The sequence below is a fragment of the Vicugna pacos genome, chromosome 17, assembly GCF_048564905.1.
Source record: "Vicugna pacos chromosome 17, VicPac4, whole genome shotgun sequence".
Classification (NCBI taxonomy): domain Eukaryota; kingdom Metazoa; phylum Chordata; class Mammalia; order Artiodactyla; family Camelidae; genus Vicugna; species Vicugna pacos.
The window spans coordinates 22,942,200-22,968,244 of NC_133003.1; the positions used below are offsets into that span (position 1 = coordinate 22,942,200).

At 41.3% G+C, this 26,045-nt stretch overlaps 1 protein-coding gene across 12 annotated transcripts in view; it reads left to right on the top strand.

The window, feature by feature from the left end:
* Nucleotides 1–26,045, top strand: part of DOCK3 (dedicator of cytokinesis 3) — a 296,560-nt gene that overhangs the window by 193,000 nt on the left and 77,515 nt on the right. For all 12 annotated transcript variants that reach the window (XM_072941347.1, XM_072941354.1, XM_072941349.1 and 9 more), the window contains 9 exons: nt 2,332–2,420; nt 7,639–7,764; nt 17,341–17,465; nt 18,953–19,115; nt 19,599–19,705; nt 20,259–20,430; nt 20,803–20,900; nt 23,019–23,102; nt 24,130–24,230. In XM_072941347.1, coding sequence (XP_072797448.1) covers nt 2,332–2,420; nt 7,639–7,764; nt 17,341–17,465; nt 18,953–19,115; nt 19,599–19,705; nt 20,259–20,430; nt 20,803–20,900; nt 23,019–23,102; nt 24,130–24,230 — 1,065 coding nt within the window. The remainder of the gene's footprint in view (nt 1–2,331; nt 2,421–7,638; nt 7,765–17,340; nt 17,466–18,952; nt 19,116–19,598; nt 19,706–20,258; nt 20,431–20,802; nt 20,901–23,018; nt 23,103–24,129; nt 24,231–26,045) is intronic.

The following is a 26,045-nucleotide window of genomic DNA, read 5'->3' on the forward strand; positions in this document are numbered from 1 at the left end:
GATTACTCTGGTCCAAAAGAGAGATGATAATGGCTGGACCAAGACCAGAAGAGGAGAGGTCAGATGTAACAGATTTTAAGATAGCAAAATCTACAGGACATGATGACAGCTGGAAGAGTTCTGGTTTAGTTAACTAGCAGGTCCCACTCAGTGAGAGGGAGTCTCTGGGAGCAGACAGATGGAGAAGAAATGACAAGCTCTTGTGTGGCCATGCAGGTCAGGAGCTTAGGGGTGATTCTTGACTGGAGACACTGCTTTGGGGCTTGGCAGCTTTTGGTGGTGGTTGAAACTATGGGAGCAGGTGAGATTGCCCAGAAAGCTTAAAAGATAAGAAGGAAATAGGCTGAAGGCAGATCTATGAAGACCACTGGTAGTTAAGGGGTGTGCAGAAGGAGAGGCGCACCAGGGACAAGCCATCATGTGTCTGGCATCTGAATTGTGTGTGTTGGGTGGAAGGGTACATGTCGGTGAGATAATGCATGTTGTCACTGTTGATGTGGTTGATAAAGCACCAGCTGCATTATACTGCCAAAGAAACAGTGAGTGTTTTATTGGAGAAATACTAAAAATTATACCCCTATTGGAAGAAAGGAGTTAATTTTCAAGATTCTTCTGTTATTTACTTCTGTTGGTTTGTTTATAAGGATTTGAGATGTACAGCATGTTACTTTGATATATTTATATATTGCAATATAATTGCCAATCAGGCAATATTTATCACATTGCACCACTATAGTACAATACTATTGTCTGTATTCATTATACCTGTGCATTAGTCAAGACTCTTCTTTTAATATGAGGAGGGAGTACACTATTTATGACAAACTGTAGTCAAATTTCTGTTAAACACAGTAACTACTGATTTTGTAAACCTAGAAAGTGACAGAAGTCTGACAGCAAAACAAGTCTTTGACTCCTCACTAGCAGGCACTTCTCTGATGCATTGACTGGTTGGAGGAGATGAGACAGTGTGCATGTCAGACAGGAAGGGCTGGATGTGCAGCTGCCAGCACCTCTCACTTTTGGTTTCCAACTGAGTTGCTAAATCACAAATGATCATTTTAAAGAACACTCTCTCCCCTCCTTTGCTTGGAAGGAATTTTGCAAGCAGAAATGTTCCTCAAAGCTCTGGACTGTGAGAGCTTGTCTTTGACAGTGGTAGCATCTCTGAGTAAATGAGGCTTATCTGTACTGACTGTGGAGTCTGAAGAGCCACTGATTGAATAACAAAATTAATCTAGTGACCAACCTCCTTTATCTCTGAATGGCCTCTACACAAACCATTTTATTTAGAAACCTGTTGTGCTTCACACTGCTGGATGGTATGTGATATAACTCCTGCTGGAATTCCTCCTTGGAAGTGGCTGTGCTGGACTGCATACTTCTAGTAACCATGGAGAGATCCTGTGGGTTTTTCTTTGTGCATGGGTTCTGTTTTCTAGGGTCAGTGAGTCCTCTTTATCCAACAGGGGAAGTGGGGAAGGGCCAAGGCTATGGAGACTCATGGTGTCACATGGAATTTTCAGGAAATGACCCTAATCTCATTGCAGTTTCATCAAGGGGTCTACATTTGGATAAGGAATTCTTTCCTAGTCTCTGTTCCTAAGCTCTACCAAGGGGTTGTGTGGCTGCAGTGTTCTTGGAATTGTCCTTCAGAGGAGAGGACTCTAAATGTCAGAAATTAACAGAGGTGCAGTGTTGTTCCTCCATTCTCTCTTTTGTTCCAATCCCAAAGTCCCTCGGAAAGAACTTTAGTCTTACATATTTAGTCATCCAGCCTTCTCTGCTAAGCCTCCTTCCCCTTGACTACAGAGGATTTCACAATGAAGCAACTCACTACTCTCCCAAACTTTTCTTTTTATCTCGGTCTGGCTGAAATACAGCCACAAGCAAATATCCGTATTGCTCTGAGCTTAGCAGGATTTTCTTTGGGGACATTATAATGACAGTTAAATGACAGTATAAAGCCAATGCAAGGCATGGAAGTTTCTAAGCAGCAGTACTTGTCGAGAGGAACTATTTTTTTCTCCATCAGGAACTTTCCTCTAGTGCCTAGTTGTATGTGTGTGTAAGGGACTGAAAAAGAAAAATCTTATCACAAGGGAGAGTGCTACTTCAGTGCTATTTTTGCCACTTAAGAACATTTGCGGAGATTCATTTTAGAGTTTCTACTCTTTCCCCAAATGTGAATCTTCTGTGTGCCTTAACAGAAAATGAGCCTTGTCTAATTTAGTAAAATATACTGAATATACACTTTAGTTTCCCTTCAGACTTTGTGTTACACATTGAATGTCAGACCAGATGTGTATGACGCCTGTCCTTCTGTTGCAGGTGCAACAACGAGAGTGAGTGGTCCCAGATCCACGAGAATATCATCCGCAAGTCCAGTGCCAAGTACTCTGCCCCCAGTGCCAGTCATGGTAATGTACTTCTCCAGCTAGAAGACTGTGTGTTGCATTTGCAGTCACTGATCATACACACCTCAGTTGATTTGTGCTGATCTGTTGCCATATGTAAAGTTTAGTTCCCTACAGACATTTATTCTCCTGCCCAAGAAACTTCTATTTCTTTTTGTGATAATTTGAGACCTTCCCCTGTTACTTCTGACCAAGGTACATTTTCTTTTCTTTCTACTGTGGATTACATTTGCTTTGATAGGTAACTTGAGTTCCTGGTTGAATTCAGAGCAAAAGGAGGTGTTACAGGGTTTGTCACATTGTGAAGTCTGTGTTTTTCTTAACAAAGATCACATAACCAGCCCCACCCCCAAAGACACAATATCACTTTTTCTATTCTTGTTCAGTGTTAGCATCATCAAGAAAGCCTGACACTAATGAGAATCAGTGATTAGTCTGCCAGTATCCATCATTCTGAAACTAAAATAGAAAATCTTTATTTCAAAGCAGCTTTCATCTTAGCTCAGCTTCTCCTTTTCTTTTTCCCTCCTTTTCTTTTAAAACTGTTTAATGTCTGTCTAAATTTTGGTGTAGTTCTATGTATTAAAATTAATTCTAAACTGAACATTAATTGCTTAATTAAATTAGAAGCACTATTTAAAAGCCTATGAGACCTAAATAGGTATTTTTCCAAAGAAGACATACAGGTGATCAACAGGTACATGAAAAGATGCCCAACATCATCAATCATCAGAGAAATGCAAATTAAAACCACAGTGAAATATCACATCATACTGTCAGAATATCTGTCATCAAAAAGGACATGAATAACGAGTATTGGTGAGGATGTGAAGGAAAGGGAACCCTCATACACTATTGGTGGGAATGTAAATTGGTGCAGCTGCTGTGAAAAACAGTATGGAGGTTTCTCAAAAAAACTAAAAATAAAACTACCATATGATCCAGCAATTCCACTCCTGGGTATATATCCAAAAAAAAGCACTAATTAAAAAAGATATGTGCACCCTACTGTTCATGGCAACATTATTTATAAGTGCCATGTTATGAAAGCAGCCTAGGTGCCCATCAGCAGATGGATGGATAAAAAAGATGTGGTATAAATTCAATGAAATATTACCCAGCCATAAAAAAGAATGAAATTTTGCCATTTGCAACAACACAGATAGAGTTGGAGGGTATTATGCTAAGTGACATAAGTTAAAGAAAGACAAATATTGTATGATATCACTTACATGTGGAATGTAAGAAGTAAAACAAACTAGTGAACATGACAAAAAAGAAAGACTTAGATATAGTGAACAAACTAGTGGTTACCAGTGGGAAGAGGGAAGCAGGGAGGGACAAGATAGGGGCATGAGATTAAGAGGTACAAACTACTGTGTATAAAATAATTAAGCTGCAAGGATAGTTCACAGGGAATACAGTCAATATTTTATAATAACTATAAATGGAATATAACCTTTAAAAGTTGTGAATCACTATATAGTACACCTAAAACTTACATAATATTGTACATCAGCTATACCTCAATAAAAATATGTATATAATAAATAAAAATAAAAGCCTATGAGCTTTTATATACCCTTTAAGATAGCTATCAAATTTACATAGAACTATGTTTCTCCTGATAGTTTTTAATCTCTAAATTATTTCATAACCTCTTTTATGTAATCTTCTTTGTTTTAACTTTCATAGACCTATTGTAAATAAAACATTGGTCTTAAATGACAACATAAAGTCACTACAAGGCATGACAGTTCCCAAAGTTGTTGAGAACTTTTTTTCTCTATCAGGATCAGGAGATACTCAACTAAGAGTGTCCTCAGAGCAGCCCCAAACTAGAGGCTACAAAGTTTGAGACCCTCATCTGGAAGTCCTTGAATTCTCAAACTCTGCTGCATGGGCCTCTCCCCTTGTTTTTAAGTGACTGTTTTCTCTTATGTCTGTGCCTGGATGTGAAGGAAGTACATGCAGTGGCTGGAAGAGGGAAGGGAGTCCATATCTCTCACCTAAAATTAGGCTAAACCAAGAGGCAAATCTTGTTTTTAAAATATAGAAAAGTTACTAGCAATTTGGAAAACTGTTCATACCAGTATTTATAGTGTTCTTTGCTTTATTTACTTAATTCGGTTTATGAAGAGCTGCTCTTGGCTACAAGTTCTTGGAACATGGTGTAATTAAAACATGGAGAACATTTTAAATGAGAGATGGTGGTAATAATACATTAAAAGAAATAACTGAAAGAGCAGTTTCTACCATCACCTCACCAGGTTAAGATGTTGAATTTTGTCTTACTCCCCAGAGTGAGCAAGGGACCATGCTGTCTTCAGTGTGTGTGATTTTTGTCCAGAACTGACAGATACTGCCCATTTAAGCAGTTAGAAAAGCACTTCCTTCTGTGCTGGGGGCACTCACTAGGACGGCCCTAGTGAGTGGAGGTCTCCATGTGTTTGTGGGAAACCCAAAAGGAGAAATAGGCCGCTTTTCTTTGAAGTGTGTATCTGACTGCTTCTTGGCAAGGCTTAGCTTGGAAGCTCGTTAAGATCTTGGAAATAATGTGTTTCAACTTCCATAAGAAGAAATTGAAGCTCAAGGAAATGATTTAGTGGCTGAACCAGGAGCCCAGGTTTCCACACTCCAGGCCACTGGCATTTCCACTCTATTGTCAAGCTTCTGAACGTGGATTTTCCACTGCTGGACTCTGGGGTCTTTGTGTCAGAGAATATCATAGATTGTTCAAGGATAGTTCTGGTCTTTATTAGTCACCTTAATGAAAGATACATCTTTATTAAAAATATTAATTCTTTTTGCTATAAACTCTCTCCCTTCTGAGTTAAGCGTCATGGCCAGCTTATTGCCTTGGCAATTCTGTTTCAGAAGTCAGTAGTGTTTTCCCCTCAAGGCAAATCATACAAAAATGCAGAAGGAATTGCTATATCGGTTTTGAGTGCTAAGAGTAAATGTGTCATCCAGCAGTAAACAAATCGCTTAGGTGCAGCTTTGATATGTGTGGCTCTTCATTTCCATTTTTGGCCTCTTAGATATGTAGCCACAAACCCAACTTTTAGCAAGTAAAACAGTTGATGCATTGGTTTTCTGTATATTTTTTGATGCCTTTTAAGCACAGCTTTATTTATGTATCTTGGGCTAAAATCAATTTACATTATTAACTCTCATCCAGCTCTTCCACAAGGGATGGGGATGGAGAGGAACTGGGGCCAGGTTGCTGACCCTCCAATGTTCCATATAGGTTTCAGTTTATCCAGTTACTTTCTTATGGAATAGTCTCTAACTTGAGATGAAATTCAGTAAGAAAACAGTTTTCTTGTGTCAGGGATCAGATTAACAGAGAAATTGTATAGACTTAGTTGCTTTCACGCTCTTTGACTTGAGGGCCGGATGATTGGTGGTAGAACACCAAGTGTTGCTGAGGGACGGTTGTGTACTTGGTAGGTGAGTGGGTCACTTTTCTGTGTTATTCATGGAGGCTCTTTGGTCCTGAGAACCATGCCTTAGCATTATTTGACATGTGCCTTAATCACCCAGGGTTTCAGAACCAAAAAAGAGATCCAGAAGTTCCAGGATCCCAACCCCTTCAAAAGGAGATGGAGTTTTTTTTCTCTATTTTCTTTTTTTTTTTAATTGAAGTGTTGAAGTATAGTTGATTTACAGTATTAGTTTCAGGTATACAACATGTGATTCAGTATTTTTATAGATTATATGCTATTTAAAGTTATTACAAGATAATGATTATACTTTCCTGTGCTGTACAATATATCCTTGTTGCTTATTTATTTTATACATAGTAATTTGTATCTCTTAATCCAAGGAATGGAGTTTTTATAGCCTTCATTGGTGGTTTCTTTCATTCTTCATGTGCCTTTTCACTTGCTCTCTTGCATAAACTGAAGCCCTCTTACTGGTCACGTTTGGAGCCGGAGAGCAGCTACTCAGGTTCTCTCCTTTTTTTTTTTTAACATTTTTTATTGATTTATAATAATTTTACAATGTTGTGTCAAATTCCAGTGTAGAGCACAATTTTTCAGTTATACATGAACATATATATATATTCATTGTCACATTTTTTTTGCTGTGAGCTACCACAAGATCTTGTATATATTTCCCTGTGCTATACAGTATAATCTTGTTTATCTATTCTGCATTTTGAAATCCCAGTCTATCCCTTCCCACCCTCAGGTTCTCTTTGAGTAGCTCAGAAGCTACATATGACTTCTTGCCCCTTCAGTCTACATCCTCACAAATTGCACTTGGCATGTCTAGGCCAATTTGGTTGCTCAGAAAATAAGGTGATGGAAGGTAGTCTGTGAGTATTTGAATAAATCCTTGCCAATGCAGAATGATAAGAGTGCCCTCATGGATTTTTTTTTCCTTTGCCTTCCAACCACCATCTCAAATTCTGGAAACTGTCTCATCCTTAGCTATCTGCTCCAAGCTAGACCATCTCCTAGGTCAGTGGATTCCTGTTCACTCAGAGGATATGATTTTAATGATAGCTGTGTAAAGATACCGCAGATAAATGAGCTGAGGTTGTGGTGTAGGGATGAGGACCTCCCAAACTGCTTTCTTCTGCAGAAATCATTATGGTCTGGGTTCTGGCCCCCAGCCTTTCAGGTTCATAAACTAAATATAATTGAGCCCATCAAGTGATTAGGTTATAAAAATTGCTTTAGGGTGACCAAATCCCCAAACACAGATTATCTAACCAGAATGCCAACTGAAATACCATATGTCTGCTTTTCAGGGCACTGTGACCCTGGTGTTACTGACACCTGGGACTTCATGGGCATAAGCCCAGGGTTTCTTGGGGAGATGCATTTAGCTGAAGCAGTGAGATCATCCTGAGGTTCTATCTGGCTGCAGTAGAACTGTATTTCCTCCCCTGACCCAGCAGTGAGAGTACATGTTCCTAGTTACTAGAATACTTGGATCTGCTAGATCAGTGTCTGTGACTCTTCTGTCTGACTTCTCTCTTTCTCTGCTTCTCCATCCCCTCTCCCATCTCCATTCCCAGGCCATTCTTATTCTATAACTCTACTGGTTACTGTCTCCATTCTAGCTACCACTTTCTATATCAAAATTTTTCTCAAGAAAAATGCTGGATTTTGCACGTTTTCCTCTGAAAAAACTGTGACTTTTTGTATGTACTACAGTACAGAGTGGAAGTGTGGTTCTGAGTAAAATATTGCTTTTGTTTTTGCAGGTCTTATCATTTCTCTGCAGCTTCTTCGTGGAGACATGGAACAGATTAGGAGAGAAAATCCTATGATATTTAATAGGGGACTGGCAATTACAAGAAAATTGGGATTTCCTGATGTCATCATGCCAGGTAGGCAGAACTTCTTGGGGCTGGGATGGGAGAAGGGTTGAGGATGGAGTCCAGTGCTTCTCTTATGGTGGAGCGGGTGGTGACGTGTGCGGTGGAGGAGCCCTGCAGCCATTAAAAGCCTCTACAGCTGAAGTCAGGTTGCTGGCTGCAGTCTGCAGCCAGTGGCTCCTTTGGCTCTTGTGGCATTTGTTCTTTTCCAGAAGCCCCCATATACGTATATTCACCAGTGCAACATGACAATCCAGCAGCTGGGCTTCGTTGTCTCCTGTGGAGACTAGATGCTAGGATTCAACACAGAACTTCTCATGGGGATGCTTTTTACACTCTTCTCTTTTATTACATTTCTTAGAAAAGAATCCCCTCACAATAACTTCCTCGTTAAGGAAAATAGTGCCTGTAGTATCAATGAATCCCAGTTCATGTAGGAATAGCAGATACATTTCTATCAGAAAAATGCACTGTAATGAAAAAAAATTATATATTAGAAAAATGGATCAGGCAGAATGGTACAAATTGGGCACTGTGAATAGTACTTCCTGGCCAGTTTCTCAGAAATTATTTAACCCCCTTCATCTAATGCCTGATGGGGAGCCAGGGAAGAGAGTGGGAATGCATTGACCCTCAAGTGTGGTTCCAGCAGATCAGTCCCTAGTTCATGCTTCCTAGTCAGGCAGATACAGGCGAAGCTGGAGAAGTGTATCCAAACAGGCCATCAGAGCCAAAGGGGCTGTAGGGAGTGAGGGAACAGTAGAGACATGGCTCAGGTGGATGGCAGGTGGTCTCATAACCACAGAAGATGTGAACAAGGAGGGGGAAAGCAGACCAGACCAATAGCTGGTTGTCTGGATGGATTACAGAAGGAGTAGACCTACCCCTTCCCTTGAGTTTTAATGTTCCACTGTAAGTTTGTTTGCCATTATTTAAAAGGGTCAAGCCAGACTAGACTGAACTAACTGATTGTGACCAGTCTAAATATCACCTACTTGGCTTCATGGTGCTCTAAAATCCTCTTATTGGAAATATTCGCCAGCATGTACCCAGAGAGGGGTATGGCCTGAGCATAGGGAAGGCCCATATAATGGATTATAACACTGGCCGCTTTCCAACTGCCCACATTATGCCCAGACTTGTTCTCTGCTGCCTTCATTCTCTCTCCATAGACACTGTGAAAGCAGAGCAAGCTGCTGTGAACAGCCTTCATCTCCTGCTCATGCACACAGGAGGGACTTTTGGATAAGAATCCTGGGCCATTCGGTCAATTCCATATTTATCTTTAAATGTTAAGGAGACTTCATGCTTATGAAAGGCCCCCATCTGGCTGTTGTAGGATTGATGTCCTCTACAGGGTGTTTCTCCCTTCCTGTCCTGACAGCATTCCTTAGCCCTCTATTGCCCTGGTAATCAGAAAAAGATGAGTCCAGGCATAGTCCTTGGCTTCTTGGTAATGTGTCATTGAAGAAAGAATCAGTGGTTACCAAAATTGACCTTGTGATCTTTTTAAAATTAGATATCCAGGCTCATGATGTGGAGTCATACATTCTTTAAAAAATGTACTTAAAGTCCTTTCTTTCTTTTAAGAAGGTGTTTGTCTAAGATTCGGGCATTTCCTTCCTGTTGGCCTTCACAGAGTCATAGAATCAAAACAAAGTGAGCAAAGACTAGAAAAGAACAAGTAAGATTTATAAAGCAAACTTTAATTTCAAGAGTTACAGTATTCAGACCTCATCTATGGAAAGAGATCTTTCTGTGGAGCACTCTGCATCTCTTTTTATCATTGGCACACAGGCTTATAAAGGACTTTCGGGTATGTTAGACATGACTGTGGAACTCAGCAGTATCAGGCATTGGTGAGGCAAGCTGAGGTTAACGGGGTTTTCCCTCCCTTTGTCCCACAAGGCTGCAACATGGGCAGTCCTGGAATGTGCAGGCTGGAGCTGTGAGTGTACCAACTGCTGCGTTGTCTGCCCTTGAGGTACTGAGTGCTGGAGCTGAAAGTGAAGATTGATTCACAGGCAGGAAGCAGTTCTTGATGCATCTGTCCCTCCTTTACTCTTTCTCCCCCTGAGGAAAGAACTTTTTGAACAGATGGTCACTCTCAGGACTGTATGCTAATAATTGACAGCCCCCTTAATGCACCCCAAGATATCATCAAACTGGGTTTGCCACCCTTGGGCAAGGTGATAGGGCTGGCCCTGCAGGTCCTGCTGGAGCAGTGAGCAAAGTGTGCAGCAGTGTTTTATACTGTGGTCAACCTGTCTTGGGAAACTCCCTGTGGCAGGAAGTCCCTTGGTAAGTTCGCGCCTCCACCAACAGCTGGCCCACTCTTTACCTGTGGGAATATTGTACCTGGGCTGCAGTGGTCCCTCAGCCCTCACAGTGCTGGCATGACCACATTACAAGTAGTTGCAACTTTTGACACACAGACATATGGGAAATGAACAAGGAAATAAATTATGTTAGTAACCGTGAGCATGTCAACACTTAAGTCTGAGAAATTAGAGTAAATGGAAAAATTAGAATTATTCATATACTGTGATCCTTATTTTAAAACTACCAGCATTTGGCAGAAACCATCAGACACTCATTTGGGGAGGTCTTTTTTGTTAAATGACCCAGATAGGTCCTTGTCTGTAACTCTATACAGTTACAAAGTTCAGACAGGCTTTAACCACCCCAGCATCTAACTTACCATTTTGAGAAAGGTCCTTCCAATGGTCTCCCCACTGCTTTCCGTGAGCGTGTATATACACACCACGTGACTGCTGTGAACAGGAGATGTACTACTCTTTGCCACAGCTGAGCCCTGACTCCATGGCCATCCAGCTGTGCTCATGACCCACGGTAGTGAGCAAGAGGCAAGACACCGTTGCTGGTGGTCTGGGAGGTCCAAGAGAAGGCACATCAATCCAGGAAATGCCATCCTAGATTACAGAAGAATAAATAGATAAGAAAATTTAAGCCTAATTTTGAAACCGAGCACTTAACAATGTTTTGCTGATTTATCACAGTATTTCTGTGGGTACTTCCTCCTTTCCTCCAGACTCAGTTTAGTACAAAAGCTAATAACTCCATAGTACACTTTTACTCCTTTCTTAGATTTTTTTCAAGAAAATGGGCAGGAAATACTGGAGCAGGAAAGGCATTTCAGGTGAACAAGTTGAAGTTAACTTTGTTTTCTGTGACTAATGTGTCAGAATTAGCCAAAATAAAACTTTAAAGAAAACTGTCAGCCAGAAAACGGCAAACTGAAAGGAATGATCTAAAACCTCTTGCTCAGGAACAGACTGTACCCTTCTCCAGACCATGTCTAAGCCCATAGAGATGTGCCACCAGCTTCTGTGTAGTTCTCTAATTCTTAGCTTTCCTGGAAAGTCTGTTTCCTGGAGTTGGTGGAAATACAGAGCACTGCCATGGCTTTGTGGGAAATACAACATTTTAACTTGTTTTCTAAGTCTTGAATTTTGAAGATGTCATTAACTGTGGGCAATATGGGCCAAGTTTTCATATTAGTTAAATGAGCTTCTGTCTTGTCAGAAGAAACCTGCCCTTGATTATGTTCTAGCTGATGACTAAGTGTTTCCTAAAGCAGTAGTTCTCTAGTTTCAGTGTGAGAATCACCTGCAAGGCTTGGAAAAACACAGATCGCTGAGCCCACCCCAAGGGTTTCTGATGCAGCAGGATTGGGGTGGGACCCAGGAAGTCACATTCCTCACAAGCTTTCGAGTGATGGTAATGCTGCTGGTTTAGGACCCTCTTTGAGAACTGGGTCCTACAGAGTACTCTGCTTTAGGGATGCTTTGCTCCTCCCTGAGTCAGACCTGGCACAAGCTCCTCCCTGGGTTCCTCTCTGTGTTGCCCTGACCTTACCGGTTAGAAGGCAGCTAGCTATGCAGGCATGGCATCCCTCTAGGGGGCCCCCTGACTCTTGCTCTTGTGCTCAGAAATACACTCTGTCCTTTGTTTTGACCCCTGATAAAAAGTGCATGCTTCATCACCAACCTGCAAGTGATGTTATTTTCTCTTTTCCTGTTTGTCTTAATTGTTCTTGTTTCTCTCTGTGCTGTCCCCTCATTCTCGCCCCTTTCTTTCTGGTGCAGAGATGAAGATAGTTGGGTGTAAGTTCCTGCTTTTGTGTGTCCTGTCTGCTTTTTGCCTGCTTTGTTTCCATCTTCATTTGTTTCATGGAATGTTGCAATACTTGGGTGGGATGTCATGTACATTATTAATCCTTCATCAGCCTCACATTTTGGGGTGACTGACCAGACATTGGAGAAGCTGCCAGCTCAGGCTAGAAAACTGCATATTACTTTGGGTGTTCGTTAAGATCAGAGAAAACTAAGGATATGTTGGAATGTTTAGAAAACCGTAACAAGCCCTAGGTATATATAGATACAGGGATGGATTTATATGAGATAGATCAGCTACTCCCATTGAAAAGAAAATGCGTAGTGCTTATCCCAAGCTACAGAGAATCAGAAAGGCAGAAAGCTTTTCTTTTCAGCTCTGCTGGACACATCTCATACAAAGAGCAAACACACAGAGACATGATTTTTGAAGGAAAGCTCTCCTCAAGAGAGTGATGAAAGTATTTACCACAAGTAGATTCATAAGACTTGTCAGTCTGAGTCTCAAATGAAGCTTTGGCAATATCTTTAAGGCATTGTTTAGGAATGATTATATCTAATCCTACAGCAGGTTGGAAGACCATCACATCCCTTGCCCAGGAAAGGAGTAAGCATATACAGTGATGTCACACTATGCCCATTCCTTTCATCTTGTTGGAGCGGATAACATCACTGACTTGTAGCAACAGAAACCAGTAGAAGTGTGACACTGAAGACATGGTTAGAAAAATAAAGAACCTGTCTTTCCTGGATACTCTAAAGAAATCCTCCCAAGAGCCTTTTTATTTAGTCTCTTCCTCAAAATAAGAACTACTACAACATAAAACATCAGTGATGTGCCTGAAACTGTCCATATTGAATGGTAGTTAGCATCTCCACATCTCCGTGAATGCTGTCAGGAGACTCCTAATCTGACAACAGGTCGAACTGGCACCATCTCTAGCAGGCTGCTGTGTCTGCTGGGAGAAAGTTAATTCTAGTTTTTAGTCTTCAGGGAAGAAAGCACTATCCATAGAAGCCCTTCCTAATCCTATCTAGGATTAGACAAGGTCTAAATAATACAGTATTAGATACTATTATCCTAGAACCCAAAGCCTCCAAATATGTGGCTTGAGTAATTTATACAGAAGGAACATGAATATAATAAAGAATCCAAGTAAGACCAAGTGTCCTAACCTTTGTTTTGACCTGTGTGGGCTGTGCTGGATCATTTTTCCTGAGGTAGAATCCCGCCTAGGCTGGGACAGTGTCGTTCCCAAATTCCAGGCAAGGCTGCAGTGTTTAGTAAGAGATTCTCTTGCCAACAGACATTCTGGTGCCTGAGCTGTACCTCAGAGGTTCTGCAACCTCTACAGAGACTGCTCTTAGAGAAGACCCGAAGAGCATCTTGTGAGCTGCTTCTCCAGAGTCCTGCTGGAGGGCAGGTGTTTGGAGGACTAGACCTGGCCACTGAGCCATGCAGTTCTCTCACTGCCGGATGCAGCTCTGTCACAGTGCTCCCCAGCCCCTGAATCTTTCTTGTAGTTGAAAAGCACTGTTTCATTCTAAGACCTCTCACTCCCTAAGAACCCATGTTACCGACCAATACCTGATATAATAAGATGGCCTCAGGTTCACTACTTTGCTCCTTCCCAGCAGCTATTAAATGTAGATTTATAAGAATCTGGACTTTCAATGTGTAGTTGCAGTGTAGTGATGCTGTTATTGACAAATGAACACTCCAAGTGTCAGCAAACTATAGCCTACAGGCCAAATCCAACCAGCAGCCTGTTTTTGTACTACCTACCAGCTGAGAATGGTTTTTTTACATTTTAAAAGAATTGTGAAAACAAAGAACATGTGAAAGTGATCTGTATGTTCCACAAAGCCTAGAATACTTAACTATCTGGCCTCTTATAGAAAAAGTTTGCCAACCTCTGCTTACTCTTAAGTCCTTAGTTCTGTGACATGCAGCTATACCAAACAGCTGGCACTGGCTGCCATGTGAAACTGTGAAAGGGACAAAGATTATTTACTCTGAAGCTCTCTTACAAGAATAACCTCATCCATTCATCTTTCCATTCAAGAAACTCTGTTGCATGTTAGCCGAGCACCAATCATTCAGAGATATGAAGCATTGCTGATGTTGTTAGATGCTCTGCCAACCTTGGGAAGCAGAGGACACCTAACAAAGGGAAGCAGGGCTGCCCTCATCAATACTTAATCCCACTCCCCACGGAAAAACCTCCCCTCTCCCAGCATGCCTCCATGCTGCCTGAGAGCTGCCCAGTTACCCACCCCCAGCTAAATTTCACAAACGTCTTCCCAGCAGATTCCCACTTTCTGGTCCCCTGGTGTTAAACCCTGGAGAGCATCAGAATTACCTGATGATCATTTAAAATACATGTGTACAAGCCCCACCCAAGGCCTACTGGCATCTCAGAGGGTGAATGTTAGAAACCTAGTTTTAACAAGCTCCCTGGGTGATTCGCATGCAGCCAGCCAGTGGTCTGCAGACTAACTGCAGAAACCACTATTCAGGCCTCTCTTTCCCATCCTTATTGTAATGTGCCCATTCTCATCCCTCTCCTGGTAATATTTCCTGAAAATTGTTTCTGAAGTTTACAGGAGCTTCCTGGAGACAGTACCTTAACCCAAAGGCATGATTCCACTTGTAGGCTTGTGAACATGTAACATGCAATAAGGACAGCTAAAGAGCAGAGATCCTGGGAGGCTCTCTGTAAGGCAGGCCTGGGTCATTAGATCCTGGAGCTTTTCGCATTTGTTTCTTCTATTCCAGGAGAATTAGTGGAGAGCTCAATTTAAATGATCCCCCAGAGAGCTTTTGACAAGAAGGCCCTAACAACATTAACTATCACGAAGTGTCATTCTCAAAATTGAGGCTATAATTTGCAAAATTGCAACCCATAAGGCAGCCTAGTACCCGTTCTAACTGAGAACGGCCCTGGTCTAGGCAGGTCTGCTCTCCAAATAAGAGAGTGGCCAGAGATCTGATGGAATCAGGCTGCTTGAGTCTGCAACTCAGAGGGAACTTATATCGATAAATTTCTCAGCTAGATGATCACCAAAGTCACTCTTTTTAAACAGAAAATTTTTACTTAAGACTATCTCAGTCCTTCCACTTGAAATTGGCATTTTGGTTTAAAATGCCCTGGAGAATTGCTGTGTAGAAACTGTGAGCTCACTCTATAAAACCAACACAGACCAAATTCTGTCATTGTTAATCTCCAAGACAGTGCTCAATTTTATATTAATATTTTGTACATTGCTAGGAAAAGTTTGAAATGTCTCATTTAAGGACGTATTCATTGTAATATGGTTAACCTTAATATAGAGCCGCAGAAATTTAAAATGTACAATCTAGAATTGTATTGCTGACAGCCAGCAGCTGCTTGTAGAAGTCACTTGGATTATCTTGAGAATAACTTCCAGGATAATTTTAAACAAAGCACCTATTCCTTAGACGAGACATTAAAATCCTCTAGGCTGTTCACTTTATGCCAAGTCATCCTAGAAATGGAATAATTACTTAAATTCCATAGAAAAGCTAATAAGTAACTAAAAGGCTTTTATCAGAAGGTTCCTGTTTCAATTGTTAAAAATTCAAAGAGTAACCAACTCTGATTTATCCCGTTATAATAGCAATAATCCATAGTAAAGTTCCCAGTTAACTTTGAATTTTACTTTCAGGACTGATTTTATTCGGTTTCTGTCCTGATACTAGCAAACTGATGAATCTGAGTTTCTCTTCTCCTGCTAGCCTTCTCCACCCTCTCTGCACACCTGAGTGTTGTTTTAATGGTATGCCAGGAGGACCCAAGCAGTGACGTCCAGAAGAGGCAGATTAAAGTTCCAAATTCATCAGAATTCAAAGTAGAAGCTCTCCTCAACCCAGGAGGAAAGTCTGTGCGGACTACAAGGGTGGGCGCCCTAAAGTCTGTCCCACCTCCCCAGCAGTTGCATTTGTGTGTGATTTTCAGAACACATTTTCCTCTTCCCTCCATGGTGGCCTCAGGGCTATTTGTTTGGGGAAAATGACTTTCACACATTAGAGGAAGTTCTCTGGGCTGTCAAAGAATTGCTTCCCCACTTGTGCCAAGGTATTTTGAGAGCATCATGTGACCAGATAACCATAATTGCACTCCTGGGGTGCCTGAAGAATAGATGGTCTGGTCAGGAAGACCCCAAAAGCCCAAGATATATGCCAGACCTGGTCTTTCACTATTTCATGCATAAGAGACACTAAGGCACTTCCAAGTTAGGAAGGGTAGGCAGTGCAGAAAAGAGGCCATCATCATTATCTGATGAAACTGGGAAAACTCACTTGCTAACCAAAAACAAAACATCTTTATGCCATTGTGATTCCAAGTAATGAGCAGATTTAGATAGGCCAGTTTTTCTAAAAACAGAAGTAGAAAGAATTTCTGGCTTCTGAATTGGCTTGCTTTGCAAGTTAATTGTTCCATTAACTTTCAGTTGATTTCTTCAGGCTGCTAATACATCTTCACTTTGGCCTTACCTGTTTTCCTTTGCCATTTTCTTCCTTTGAAGATTTTTTCCCCCACAGCCTTTACTGTGTTTTTTTGAAAGTCAGAACCCTTCTATAAAATGTGTAAGTAAAACTGTTCATGTTACAGGTTTAGAAGCCTAATTAATAAGCTCTTCCTATACATGGAAAGACAGTCCCATCCCCCCTAAAAAACAGATGTGAGTTAGATCATTTCAGAACTGCAGTTTGAACTACTGCTCAGTCTCAAGCAGCAGGTATGAGCTGTGTGGGCTGGAGTCAGAACGCGGCGAAGCAAGAAGGGCACAACAGGCTGTCACCAGTGTTTTAGCACCTGTGTTTCTGGAGAATCATCTGCTCCCAGAGCACCTGCAACAAAAAGAAGAAAAACTAACAGTCCGGTGACCTCTGCCTGGCATTCCAGCAGGGAGTGGGATTTGGAGATAAGCCTCCAGAAGGAAGTAGTGTATCCTTTAGTTGGACTCAGAAGGGTTAAGGGTTGCACAAAGAAAACCTAGAAAAGACAAAAGAAACTACTTTTTTCTTTTTGAAGGAAAGGAGGAGGGAATGGTAGTTAAGACATAGACATGATTAAAATAAGTGTTATCCCCGTTGATTCTAAAATCTTTCCCCATTGGGAGGCTTAGATTACAGTTATTCTCCTGAAGGGGAGAGAGACTGAGCAGTTACCTGCAGTCTGCCTTTTCCCACCCTCGGCAAGCTGTGGTGAGCACCTTTAGCATTCAGACTTAGAGAGCACATGACTAACCAACCTGAGTTCTGCTGCACTGATACTGATAGAATGTCCATTGTTATTAACCAAGCTTGAAATGCCCTGGGCACCCACCTGACCCTTGAAGGACCCAAATGCTAGCCTTGTCCTCCATGCATACAGGGCAGTGTGGCTTCGGTGGTCGTGAAAACATGACTTTTCTTTCCCTACAGGCGATATCCGCAATGACCTGTACCTAACCCTGGAGAAGGGGGATTTCGAGAGAGGGGGAAAGAGTGTACAGAAGAATATTGAAGTGACCATGTATGTGCTTTATGCAGATGGAGAAATCTTGAAGGTAAGCTTTGCCAGTCAGTTTGGAGTGGAACCTAATCCTGTAAAACTTTTAGTGCTTCTGTGGACTTGGTCCAGAGACCCATTCTCCTCAGGAAGGACTGAATTCAAATCACCCCATATGCACTCTTCTCTGCCTGTTCCTTTCTTCAAGGAATCCATGCAGCATTCTCTGATAATGACTTGTAGTGTCACACAGCCTTTTTAGAAACTCTTCCTACTGTCTGACCTGAATCCTTCCTGCTCCAGTTTAGACCTATTCCCTTTAGTTCTGTCCTACATGTTACTTTTTCTGCTACCTGTCTAGCATCAAGCTGCCAACTTTTGGTAACTGTTACTAGGTCCCACTCTTTTTGTTCCTTGAGCTAATACAGGAAGTTATATTTGTTCTTTAGTAAAAGGTGGGACTTACGTACTCGCTGGTTCCAAGTTATGGGATAAGGAATAGCAGACTTAGGCCCTAAAAGACTGTTTCTAGCCAGTGCAGTACAAGGATTCTCTGTCACTCTTCATTAAAAGTGAAGACTGGGAGTGCTGTTTTCCTACTGCCATTATGTCAGTTTTCCCCTCAGCCATGTCATGGTGAAGTCCCTAGCAAATAAAAAGACATCATTTGTGTATCACTTGGTAGAGGGAAAATCAGACTTCTACAAACCTTGCTTCTGTATGTTGACAACAGCCTTATGTAGACAGCCTAGGAATGATCATCTACATTTTATAGAAGGAAAAAGGTAAAATTAGTCAAAATCATCTCCCAAAGTTAGAAAGAAACAGAAGATAATGTTGAAATGGTGGTAGAAAAAGTGATTTGTGTGTCATTTTAAAAACCCACCTCAAGAACTAAGTCATGTCCATTGTTTGCTGGATAATGCCGAGATTAGCAGAGCTCTCAGCTGTTGACACTGCCCCATGTGGACAGGGAACTGCTCCTGATTGTATTGCCCACAGCAGACAGGGAAAGGGCATGGAACTGCATCTTCACAGCAATACTTGGATACCAGGGTCAAGTTAAGTCTGGTCTACCTTGATTATATCCAAGGACAGTCAGCCAAGGGCAGCCTAAAATGCCAGTGCACCATTGGGCTGAAGATTAGAAAACAAGCACTCTCCTCTTAATTCTTTAATTATTTTTCTGGTCTTGAAAGTGCTGTGTAAGTTGACTTCTCCTCTGAGTTCATTGTTTCCTTTCTTAATGAGGATGAAGAGCCAACCTTAGTGATTCAGACACACCACCAGGTTTATTGAACAATATATGTGGTTACTTCTGCCCCAAGGAAAACAAGGAGCATTGTGACTGCTGATTCCTTATGCCATCTGAACAGTTGTTTCGAAAAGTATCAAATCTAAGTCAAATGAATTTTCTCATCTTAAAGATTCGGCCTGATGGGAAAATGAGACCTGCACAAAGGGGAAAGTGAAGTGTCCTCGTAACACAGAAATCCAGGGGGTTCCTCCAGGAAGATAGTACCTTACTTTACTTCTCTCTTCCAGGATTGCATCAGCTTGGGTTCAGGAGAGCCAAATAGGAGTTCCTACCACTCCTTCGTCCTCTACCACAGTAATAGTCCTCGCTGGGGAGAAATTATCAAATTGCCCATCCCCATTGACCGGTTCCGGGGCTCCCACCTGCGCTTCGAGTTCAGACACTGTTCTAGTGAGTGAGACTTCTCGTCACGTTCCTTTGAGGATGTGAATATAACCCTTTCCTCTCTAAAACAGAATTAAGAGGGTTCTTACTGTTGGGACAAGAAAATTAGATGGGATGTCATCAGAGGTTGTTCTTTAGATAGTAATTCAAAAACATGGGCTCTGGTCTTGACTTTGCCTAGCATCTGCCCTGGACCCTCTGCCATTCCCTTTTGGGGGTTTCCTTTGTATGCTGCTTCTTAAAGAGGGCCTGCTTTATCAAGACTAGCAATTTAGTTTCTGTTTGGGTCTGGATAGCCTGTGTACCTTGGAATATAAATGGATACTCAGTCTAGTGCATCTCTCATCATTATTGCCATTGGGTTGCTACCTAATTAATGAACAAAATAAGGGACAAAGAAATAAAGAGCATAAGTGATAAGCAAAAAGGGAATTTCTGTTAAAAAGCAAAGTTTGGGGCAAAACAACTAACTCTTGGCTCTGATTACAGCAAAGGACAAAGGGGAAAAGAAACTCTTTGGCTTTGCATTCTCACCCCTGATGCGGGACGATGGCACCACCCTCTCAGATGACATCCATGAGCTCTATGTATACAAGGTATGGGGCCTGGCTGTCTCTCACCCCGCTGAGACCACTCTCACACGTGGTTCTCAGTTATGTAGTGTTCACTGGGCAGGCCAGGGGGTCCAGGGTGGTGAGCTGGTGGAGACAGCAGGACAGCTGTGGGCAGGCTTTTGTGATCTAAATGTGGTGGGTTTCCTCCCACAAGTAATGCCAGCAGGGCCTTTGTTTCCCACCTCCTACTCCACTAGTAATGGAAATCTGTTCCAATACCTCTGTGCCATTGTGGCCTTGGCTAGTACATTCAGAGACCTGCTATTTGGGACTGTGGTTCTGTCAACTGTTGTAGCTGGTACTCTAGGTTGCCTGCACATCAGGCAGAGGCCACATGCCCTGCCATGTTCTCAAAAGCCCTGTGAGCCATTCTGGGGAGTTTCTGAACAGAAAGCACTCTTTTAAGAGGACCTGAGGCCCAAGGTCCGGCCTCAGGAAGATAAGGGCAAACATCAACCCAGGAATCCCTTGGGACCTGATTTTTACACATGGCATGGCTCAAGAGACATTTTATGTTCTCTACTTTTGCCTGCAGTGTGATGAGAATAGCACGTTTAACAACCACGCTCTGTACCTGGGCCTGCCCTGCTGCAAAGAGGACTACAATGGCTGTCCTAACATCCCCTCCAGCCTCATCTTCCAGCGCAGCACCAAAGAGTCTTTCTTTATTTCCACACAGCTCTCTTCCACCAAACTCACCCAGAACGGTAGGTGATGATGCCTACAGGGTGGTGCCCTGCACTGTCCTCAGTCGCTGGTTCCATGTTGTTGGTATATGTTAAGAGAGACAGAAAATACCACTTTTTCATGCCACAGTGAGGGGATTCTTTCCATTCAAAGTTGAAGGAATCATTTGGCAGTAGCAGCCTATGAGGTTTCCATGGTTTTAGCAGCTCCCACGTGCACTGTCAGACTTCACAGATGTGTCTTTAGCCTTGATCTCAGCACTCAAGACGCGGTTGTACTGCTCACAGCTATTTCTCTTGCTCCAGATCCCACTTGCCCTTGGCAGGGAGAGTCTGGGCTTTGCTTGTCCACGACATAGGCAGGGCTCACCATCTTTTGGGCTTGCTTCCTAGTGGACCTCCTTGCTTTGCTGAAATGGAAGGCCTTTCCAGACCGGATCATGGACATCCTAGGGCGGCTGCGGCATGTCAGCGGGGAGGAAATTGTTAAGGTACGTCTTCACGCAGTTCACACGTGCTGCCTGAGCAAGAATCTGGCCATAAGGCCTTATTTCCCCTTGATTTCTGCCAGTAAGCCTCTAAGACCACTTTTGGAGATTATGTAATTAGGTGACTAGAAATAAAAAAAATTTTTTTTAAATTAGCCTCTTTTTTTAAAGGAGATATCACATCAATTTTATCACCTTTCAGAAACTGTATTTAAGCTTTAAGCCAATTTTCTGACTTGTTTTTCTTCCTAGAAAGCAAAACAGTAACTAAAAGGCAGTGGTAAAAGCACCCTCTCAGAAGTAGTCTCACGCCTGCAAGCCTCTAGGTCTCTCTCTCTCCCTTCCTTGGTTCCCTCACTTTGTAACACTTTATTTACCACAGACCCAGCCTAATGTCTTTCTGGCTCTACTCTCTTGACTCTCTAGAGGAACTCTCAATACTCTACATTAACTGTAACTGCTGATTTTCCCCAGTCTCTCACTTAGAGTCTGTATGAGAGAACTGTTCCTTATTCCCAGCCTCAACTGCTTTATGAAATATTTTAGTGGCATTTCCCATCAAAGGCCGAGCAGACTGACCGCAACACTGCCAGACCCTAGTTGTTTTCTATAGGGCTTCCCTGCACTTTGTAGAAACCAGCCTTTTGCCTTACCTGACTTTAGCTCTAGAAAACCCCCAGGCACTTCCTGATGGTGACAGCCCAGCAGATGGATTCTACACAATGGACTGAACTCAGATGAAGGAAAATGGAGGTGCTTTTGGTGATCAGCAAGAGCAGTGGAATGTAGGATAGAGATTAAGTCTCAAGAAGGCAACCTGTCTATCAGTGTGCATTCTAACTTCTGTTGTTAGCACAGATGCACTGTCCATACTTTCATTTTACAGCTCCATTGACTCAATACCACACATCATGGTGTCTTCAAATGAGGAACAGTTTTAAAGCTGTGTACCTCTTTGCACTTTTATGGAGTCCTGTATAAACTTTGTGTTAATTAATTGATCAGAGTATCATACAGTTTTAAAAGAACTTTTTTCAAATAAGCTAATACTAGTTTTTGAAACTTAAGATAAATTTACACTCCATACATTTTTTTCCTTCTAAACACATTAAAAATATTAACCAGTAAACAGACCAGGTATTAAGAAAAGTCTGTGATCTCTGTAAGGCTGAGTTGATGCATCCCTGACAGGAGAACATCCTAGTAGCACATCTGATTTTTAGCATCAATATTTGTCTCAAACCAAAAGAGAATGTAAAGAGAATATGCTAGTGTTTTAAATTTTTTTGCTTTTTATTAGAAGATTTCAAACATACAAAAAAAGTAGATAGACTAGTATATATAACCCCGCATGTACCCACCACCCAGCCCTGACTATCATCATAAACCTTTGGCCAGTCCTGCCCATCAACCCCCCACCCATGCCTTCTACCTTACGTTGTTTTGAAATAAGTTGTAAACATTGTATCATTAAATTGAATTTTGACCTATTTGTTATTCTCTCCCAGGACTTTTGCATTTTAGAAAGAAGGCTCATGCTCAAAAAAAAAGATTCTTCCAGATCTTTTACCCTCATTGACAGTCCTCATCAGCTACACTCTCCCTTCTTCAGGGATACTTATTTCTAGACCAAAAAATAGTTTCTGTTGGTAAGGTCTAGATTGCCCCACCCTCATCCAGATGTCCTCTACAGACCAAGGCCATAGTAGAGAATGAGGGACTACTGAACCTTATGGGTGTCCCAGGAAAGTGACCTCTTTTTCTCAAAACGAATTTGGCATCAAAATTATTTAGATTATCTCTATTTCAAGATTACTGTTCTACATGGATGTCCTAGGTTTTTTAGGTAATTGTCCCTTCCTTGGAAGTTTAGCATTTACCCAACAGGAAGAGCCTTTCTGGGTCTCTCTCTCAGGGCCCTTTGGACTATAAGCACACACCCCAGGTCCACCTGGATGTCTCTTAGCTCGGTGGAGGCGGGGTACTAGATTGTTTATAAGTGGTGATGTGAGATCTTAGATCTTTGACTGTTTATTGGGAGATAAATTCATTGATGTGTGGAAGTCTGACCATGCGTACAAGGTCCTAAGACCTGAACCTTTGACTTTTATGCTTTTGCAGTTTCTTCAGGACATCTTAGATACACTCTTTGTGATTTTGGATGATAATACAGAGAAATACGGCCTGTTGGTGTTTCAGTCTTTGGTAAGGCTCACCTTTCCTGATTTTTATTAATTATTACTGTCACATATTTTTAAAAATCTAAGGATAACAGTTTATTAGAGAGACTCAACACAAGATGTAGATGCTTTCTAGTAGAAAAGGAACTGAGGCATGTCACCCAAGGAAAACCAACAACCAGCCTATCAGGCAGATCTCTGCAAGATCAAATTTGAAGAATTCAGTGTGGTCAGGTCTGGACCTCAACTTTGTAGTTTTGATACTCAGTCTCACCACTATTGCATGGTTGCCTACCCCCTAAAATAGTGACCTTCACCAACAAAAGGCCCAGAGACTAATACAGGAAATAGGACAGCCCAGATTTGCACTTCTAAAGTAGGATACAGTCACCACCAGGAAAGGCAGAGACTCACTTGTGCTGGTTTGAGCATCATATGCTCCCTCTGCAGTTGTTTGGGAACCAGAATCCCAGAAAGTGGCTTAGTGAGAATGGATAGCGATTTGAATGGTTAGTGCATTTTCTTTAACATATCCAGTCCCACAGGAGGGCTGTGTATTCAAGGAGAATCAAATACTCTAAGTCTACCTGATAGATGAGGAGCAGAGGCAAGAATTAGAATGGTGCTTGGAAAGTTTGCGTCTCTCACTTTTCTTCCTCACTTCATTGGCCGGCCAGCCCCATGCACAGACTTTCGTAGGCAGGTTTGGCTCAGCATATAGTTTTTTTGGGGGGACATCTTAGTGTTTATGCCACCTACACGGGTATTGTTTTGCCTTCCCCTGGTCCATGTTGTACCGCCCAGCATTATTGTGAAGAGAGAAGCTCAAAGACTGGCATAGACAGATGAGTCCCAAGTTTGAAATGGGAGACCAGGGATGTTAGGAATAGAACGAGCATGATGGAAATACAGACACAGAATGGAAATCTTACATTCAGTGGAAACACTAGAGAAAACAATGAGAGTTTGCCATTCCTTGAAGAATCAAGAGTTGTTTCCTGGGGATAGGTTTGAGTCCCCCAGTGAACCCTACTATCCTCCATCTCTCCCAGGTATTCATCATCAACCTGCTCCGAGACATCAAATATTTCCATTTCCGGCCTGTAATGGACACATACATCCAGAAGCACTTTGCTGGAGCCCTGGCATACAAGTAGGTAGTGCTTGGCATCATCATTAGTACTTGTGTTTGAATAGAAAGACAGGCTTTTAAAAAGTTCACTGGCAACCACCATTCATTCAGCTGACGTTTATTTTAAAGCTTCATTTATCTGTTTTTTTCTAGCTGTCATAAAATACACATAACAAAATTTATCATCTTAATCATTTGTAAGTGTACAGCTCAGTGACATTAAGTATGTTTACATTTTTATACAGCCATCAATCACCACATCCATCTCCAGAACTCTTTTCATCTTGCGAAACTGAAACTCCTCATTCCCCGGGACCCAGATCTTCTATAATCACCATTATATTTTCTGTCTATAAATTTGCCTAATCTAGGTACCTCATATAAATTGAATCATACAATATTTGTCTCTTTGTGACTGACTTATCTCACTAATCATAATGTCCTCAGTGTTCATCCATGATGTAGCATGTGTCAGAATCTCCTTCCTTTTAAAGGCTGAATAATGTTCCATTGTATGTATATACCACATTTTGTTTATCCATTCATCTGTCAGGGAATACTTGGCTGTATTCAACCACCTTTTAGCTATCATGAATAGTACTGCTATGAATATGGGCATACAAATATCTCTTTGAGACCCTGCTTTCAGTTCTTTTGGGTGATCATATGGTAATTCTATTTTTAAATTTTTGAGAAACTACACAACAGTTTTTTACAGTAGCTGCACCATTTTACATCCCTACCAAAATACACAAGGGTTCCAGTATCTCTACATTCTCACCAATACTTGTTACTTTCTGGGTTTTGGGGTTTGTTTGGGGTTTTTTTTGCATTTTGGGTTTTTTTTTAGTAGTAGCCTTTCTGATGAGTATAATGTGGTATCTTGTGGTTTTGAGGTTTTGATCTGTATTGTCCTAATGATTAGTGATTTTGAGTATCTCTTCAAATGCTTATTCACCATTTGTATATCTTTGGAGAAGAATCTATTAAAGTCCTTTGCCCATTTTTGAATCAGATTTGTTGGTTCTTTGTTGTTGAGCTGTAGCAGTTCTTTATATATTCTGGATATTAACCCTTTATCAGGGACATGATTTGAAAATCCTTTCTCCCATTGTATTTCAATCTTTTGATTGTGTCCTTTGATGCACTGAAGTCTTCCATTTTGATATAGTTCAGTTTATCTATTTTTATTTTGTTGCCTGTGCTTTTGATGTCATATCTAAGAAATGATTGCTTAATCTGATGTCATGAAGCTTTTCTCTTGTTTTTGTATGAGTTTACAGTTTTACTTCTTACATTTAAGTCTTTGATCCATTTTGAGTTAATTTTTGTTTACTGTGTAACTTGAGTCCAATTTTATTCTTTTGTGTGAATATTTAGTTTTCACAACGTAGTTTGTTTAAAAAGACTATTCTTTCCCCATTTAATGGTCCTGGCATCCCTGTTGAAAATCATTTGACTATATATATATATGTATGTATGTATGTATGTATGTATGTATGTGTGTGTGTGTGTGTGTGTGTGTGTATTTGTGAGGATTTATTTCTGGACTATTTTATTCTGTTGATATATATATCAGTCTTAATGCAAGTACCACCCTGTTTAAACTACTCTTTATAATCACAGTTACTCTTTGTAGCAAGTCTGAAATCAGGAAGTATGAGTCCTCTAACTTTGTTCTTCTTTTTCAAGGTTGTTTTGGCTATTTGGGGTCCCTGGAGATTCCATATGAGCTTTAGGATGAATTTTTCTATTTCTGCAAAAAATGCCATTGGGATTTTGATAGAGATTGCATTGAATTTGTAAATCACTTTGAGTAGTGTTGACATCTTAACC